Source organism: Nerophis ophidion, linkage group LG07 (genome assembly GCF_033978795.1).
Source record: "Nerophis ophidion isolate RoL-2023_Sa linkage group LG07, RoL_Noph_v1.0, whole genome shotgun sequence".
NCBI classification, from domain to species: domain Eukaryota; kingdom Metazoa; phylum Chordata; class Actinopteri; order Syngnathiformes; family Syngnathidae; genus Nerophis; species Nerophis ophidion.
This window is the reverse complement of record NC_084617.1, coordinates 72,271,993-72,277,992: the sequence shown is the minus strand read 5'-3', so window position 1 is coordinate 72,277,992 and position 6,000 is coordinate 72,271,993. Positions and strand designations below refer to the sequence as shown.

Sequence of the window (6,000 nt, the reverse complement as noted above, 5' to 3'; positions counted from 1 at the left end):
GAACCACAAGGCGGAGAGGCTTTTTTAGACATGGAGAACAGCGTGGCCCGGGACTATGTCAGCAAGCAGGAGGAGGAAGAGGAGGAGGAGGAGGAGGAACAGCATGAAGAGTCGCAGGACTCTAAGTGCAGGCCCTCCTCCAGTGATCCACAGCAGGAGGACAGGCGGCGGAGAGAGCAGGAGGAGTCTGCTGCCGCCGCCGCAGCTGTGGAGACTGTTACGGCCATGTCTGTTCCCTCGGAACCTATGGAGCTTCAGCCTTTGCAAACGGAGGATAAAGATGTCGCACTGTTAATAGAACCCCAACAGACACACTCCCACGCCCAATCTCATCAGCACTCGGACTTCAAAGAGGAGCTGGGTCACCATCATTCACATCATCCCCATCACCACTCCAATGAACTTGACCTGGAGACGGTCCAGGCCGTCCAGTCTCTGACACAGGGGGAAGCTCAAGATGAAGAGACTGAGGCTCATCATGGTGCTTACCAGGACTGTGAAGAGACACTTGCAGCTTGTCGGACTCTACAGAGTTATAGCCACACAGGGGATACTGAGGAGGAGGCCTTGGGGTTGGTAGAGGAGTGTGGGGCCTCACAACACAGCAGCCCATTGCCTAATCCCCCAATTCCCCCCTTGCCCAGTCAGTCTGTGCGTTCGGTGAACAGTCCAGGATTGCCTTCTGCCATCATGGACACAACTCCAGCTGGCCAGAGAGGAGGGACGCCGGGCCCCACTGCAGCAGGTGGAAGTGGTGGTGGAACCGGAAGTGGGTACACACAGATCACCCCAGAACACCCCAGTTCTTTGTCTGCACCCTCTCAACAGAACATGGAGACGTCTCCAATGATGGATGTCCCATCTGTATCAGACCATTCGCAGCAAGTGGTGGACAGCGGCTTCAGTGACCTCGGCAGTATCGAGAGCACTACGGAGAACTACGACAATCCCAGCAGCTATGACTCCACTATGGGCGGAGGGGGCAACGGAACGGGCAATGGGGGTAATGGAGGGGGAATATCTGTCCCAGGGGCTTCTTCAGCTTCTTCATCTGCCGCCTCTTCGTCTAGCTCAGCCACCCAGTCGTCCTCCCAGTCCAACAGCTGTTCCTTTGTGCCAGCTCCCAGCCTGACATCTTCCGCAGGAAATGGAGGCTCTCAGCATGGAATGGGAAGCTGTAGCCTCATCCAGCAAACCGGATCTGCTGCCAACAACGGTCCCGGAAGCAGTAATGCAGGAACTGTCCCCCAAGCCCCACCTCGCCCTCACCCATCCAACACCCCCGGTTGTGGTATTAAGTCTCCCCAGAGCTGTGGCGTTATTGAGAGGCCTCCAAGCACTAATCAACAGCAGTCACAGCCCTCCCAAAAAAAGGTCACACAGCAGCAGCAAGCCTCCAACTCCCAGCCTCCATCCTCCGCCCCACCCTCTCAGCAGCCCCTTTCCCAGTGTAGCATGGGTAACGGCTTTGGCTCCACTCCCATGATAATGGAGATTCCCGAGAGTGGAGGGGGAGGTGGTCGTACTCTGTATGAGCGTATGGGTCAGGATTTTGGCACAGGGGGTTACCCCCAACCCTCCGCAACATTCAGCCTGGCCAAACTCCAACAGCTCACGAACACTATCATGGACCCCCACGCCATGCCTTACTCTCACTCGGCCTCCGTTACCTCCTACGCCACCAGTGTGTCGCTCTCTAATCCTGGGCTCGCCCCCTCTGCCCACACTCCCATCCCCCAGGGCCAGCCCACCATGACTCCACCCCCTAACCTTAGCTCCGGCTCCATGAACCTGGGCTCCCTGCAGCTGCAATGCAACATGCCCGCCACCAACATCAGTCTCGGCCCCCCGCCGCACACACAGCGGCTGCAGGGCCAAATGGCGACCGTCAAAGGCCATATCTCCATCCGCTCCAAAGCCACTCAGCAACTGGCGCCGGCCACGCACCAGCAGCAGCTCTACGGGCGCAGCTCGGGGCCGGTGGCCATGCAGGGCACACCCCGCACCTTGGCTGTTCAGCGCGGCATGATGCCGAACCTCATGCCTACGCCAGCTGCGTACAATTCCATGAACATGACTCAGCTCAATGCCATGTCAGCTGGCTACCGAATGCCCCAACCAATGATGAACAGCGGTTACCACGGTAATCCCCCTTACATGAATCAGCCAGCTCAGTATCCCATGCAAATGCAAATGGGGATGATGGGTGGGCAGGGTTACCCCCAGCAGCCTATGCAGCCAAATCACCATGGCAACATGATGTACACAGGCCCCTCTCATCATAGCTACGCCGGTGTCCCAAAACAGTCGCCGTACATGAGCAGATGAAAAGCGGCAGAGTGCAAAAGACTTAGGACGGGGGCCGAGGCTTGACACTCGCCGTACTCTTTGTCACACTCTCCGGCGCTGCGGAAAGCGCCAGAAGGAGGTGAACGCTAACAGAGAGGCTCTTGGGGTTTCCTGTTTTTCCTGTGTAATCATAGTGGTAGTTTCTCACAGGAGAGACCAGGGTTTGTCCACGGACCAGGCCAGGCGTACACAGTCCCCGCAAACGATTCCTCTTGACGTGCACGGTGCAGACAGAGGAATATACGCAGAAAATTACATTACCGGATACGTCCTTGTTCGTCGGACCGCAAACGATAAAAATATCTTTTATCCGATTTATTTTTCATCCACGCACACAATCTTTCGACATAGGAAGCCTTACCTTGAGAAAAAAAGAGACGCATTCTCGTTCTGTTAAACATGTTGAAACTTTACTTTTCTTGTTTTGGAATATCCTTAAACGCTTCAGTCTTTATACGTGTTAACGCGGGGGAAAGTGAACGGGCGTGCAGAGGTTTTCAGCCATGTTTCTGTCTTCCTGGGTGGACGGCATCGTACCAAAAACACTGCAGCGACACACACGGGAGAAGGCAAGCATTTCACCGTCTCATCCGTACGTAAAACGACAGCATCACGTTTCAGTCTTCTTCCGCTCCGAGAAGTGTAGATGTAAATATCCCCGGTAGCTCCCATGATCAGGCAGCACACACTCTCGCCTCGGAATGTACAATCTTCAGCTTTCGACGTTTCCACACTCCGCTGACGGCAATGAAAAATAACAGCAGCCGGTGAGATTTCCATTCAGCTGCTCAAAGGAAAACGCGGTTAATTAACAATTAGCCAACTTCCCCGCCCCGCCCCCCAAAAGGGTTGACGACCCACAGAGGTGGAGGGTCAGCTTCTGAAGTGTGTATTCTGTTAAACATGTATTTTTTTATATATATATATTTTATTTTCTCTCAACTTCTGTTTGCTAGAGATACCGCGGTAAAGCACCTTTGTGAAAGGTGCACCTAAACGCCTGGTGTAGTGCATGGCTTGGCCCACACAGAGGCACACTCGTACGGAAGCAGGGTCCGAGCTTTGGCGTCGAAACGGCTCGGGTGGAAATGTTCCGCCGCGTTGCTCCGTGTACAAGTGTTCAACATCAAAAGAGGAGGTCGTTTTGTTTCGTTTTCTGATACATCTGACATCGCATACTTTATTTGTGTCTATTGTTCTGTTCTGAACTTTGTTTTCTTTCTGAATTTTATCAGAGTGGGCAGCTTTCTATTACGACACGAGCTGACTCTTTTGGACTTTAGAAAAAACCTGTTGTAGAGAACATGTTTTTTTTTGTTGTTTTTTTTCTATAATATAAAAGGAAATTCTGACATTGACATTGGTACTGTCATTTTTCCCCACTTCGGTTTCAGGAAAAAAAAAAACAAGAACCACATATTTTTTAGCTCACATCTTGGGTAATGATTACTAAAGAAATTCAAAAGAACAAAAAAAAATAATATTTTCACTTTTACTGACTTAAAGATGCCTTTAACCTCTCCATTCCATCTCATCTCTAGAGTTTTTCTATCTTTGTGTAGTATATTAATGATATTTTAAACAAAAGGACTACAAATATCTAAAGGTCACTTGGCATTTTTTTTACTTGTGTGTGTGTATAGGATGACTTCCTTACATTAAAGAGGCATGTAAAAATAAGCTCCGTATATTTCTGTCTGTTTATATCGCTTCCCTTTTTGTATCCTTTGGAATTGTACATGTTGCATTGTATGCTAAGAGAGTGCAAAATGAACAGAGGAGTGCAGTGCTGTGCTGTGCTCAGCGCCCTCAACTCTCTTCCGTCTCTGTATGTATTTCCACTTATTCACCCCCCCTCCCCCCAACCCTTTCTTAGCAAGAACTCTGTACATTTTAACATAAAATGAAAATAAATTATGTTGAGCCATTCATGTTTCTCTTGGAAGTTTTTAAGTTCCCATACAATGCTGTGTCTCAGTGTGTGTTTCACTGACTGTTCTTCTAGAATATTAGTGTGTGTCTCACTGACTTCTAGAATATTAGTCTGTGTCTCACTGATTGTTCTTCTAGAATATTAGTGTGTGTCTCACTGACTTCTAGAATATAAGTCTGTGTCTCACTGTGTTCTTCTAGAATATTAGTCTGTGTCTCACTGAGTGTTCTTCTAGAATATTAGTGTGTCTCACTGACTGTTCTTCTAGAATATTAGTGTGTGTGTCGCTGATTGTTCTTCTAGAATATTAGTGTGTGTCTCACTGATTGTTCTTCTAGAATATTAGTGTGTGTCTCACTGACTGTTCTTCTAGAATATTAGTGTGTCTCACTGACTGTTCTTCTAGAATATTAGTGTGTGTCTCACTGACTGTTCTTCTAGAATATTACTGTGTCTCACTGACTGTTCTTCTAGAATATTACTGTGTCTCACTGACTGTTCTTCTAGAATATTAGTGTGTGTCTCACTGACTGTTCTTGTAGAATATTAGTGTGTGTCTTGCTGACTGTTCTAGAATATTAGTGTTTCACTGACTGTTCTTCTAGAATATTAGTGTGTGTTTCACTGACTTCTAGGACATTAGTGTGTTTCGCTGACTGTTCTTCTAGAGTATTTGTGTGTGTTTCACTAACTGTTCCTCTTGAATATTAGTGTGTGTTTCACTGACTGTTCTTCTAGAATATTAGTGTGTTTCACTGACTGTTTTTTAGAATATTAGTCTGTCTCACTGAGTGTTCTAGAATATTAGTGTCTCACTGACTGTTCTTCTAGAATATTAGTGTGTGTCTCACTGACTGTTCTAGAATATTAGTGTGTTTCACTGACTGTTCTAGAATATTAGTGTTTCTCACTGACTGTTCTTCTAGAATATTAGTGTGTGCCTCACTGACTGTTCTTCTAGAATATTAGTTTTTCACTGACTGTTCTTCTAGAATATTAGTGTGTCTCACTGACTGTTCTAGAATATTAGTGTTTCACTGACTGTTCTTCTAGAATATTAGTGTGTCTCACTGACTGTTCTAGAATATTAGTGTGTGTCTCGCTGACTGTTGTAGAATATTAGTGTTTCACTGACTATTAGTGTGTTTCACTGACTTCTAGAACATTGTTGTGTTTCAATGACTGTTCTTCTAGAGTATTTGTGTGTGTTTCACTAACTGTTCCTCTAGAATATTAGTGTGTTTCACTGACTGTTCTTCTAGAATATTAGTGTGTGTTTCACTGACTGTTCCTGTAGAGTATGTGTGTGTGTTTCACTAACTGTTCCTCTAGAATATTAGTGTGTGTTTCACTGACTGTTCTTCTAGAATATTAGTGCGTTTCACTGACTGTTCTTCTAGAATATTAGTGTGTGCCTCACTGACTGTTCTTCTAGAATATTAGTGTGTTTCACTGACTGTTCTTCCAGAATATTAGTGTGTCTCACTGACTGTTCTTCTAGAATATTAGTGTGTCTCACTGACTGTTCTTCTAGAATATTAGTGTGTGTCTCATTGACTGTTCTAGAATATTAGTGTGTCTCACTGACTGTTCTTCTAGAATACTAGTGTTTCTCACTGACTGTTCTTCTAGATAATTAGTGTGTCTCCTTGACTGTTCTTCTAGAATATTAGTGTGTGTCTCACTGACTGTTCTTCTAGAATATTAGTGTGTGTCTC

The 6,000-nt window shown here is 46.6% G+C and overlaps 1 protein-coding gene across 2 annotated transcripts in view; it reads left to right on the top strand.

Moving 5' to 3' along the window:
* kat6a (K(lysine) acetyltransferase 6A) overlaps positions 1 to 3,707 on the top strand; it is a 114,183-nt gene extending 110,476 nt beyond the window's left edge. For both annotated transcript variants that reach the window (XM_061907078.1, XM_061907076.1), the window contains exon 17: positions 1 to 3,707. This exon is cut by the window's left edge and continues 995 nt beyond it. In XM_061907078.1, coding sequence (XP_061763062.1) covers positions 1 to 2,328 — 2,328 coding nt within the window. In that variant the 3' untranslated portion in view covers positions 2,329 to 3,707.
* The last annotated feature ends 2,293 nt before the right edge of the window (positions 3,708 to 6,000 follow it).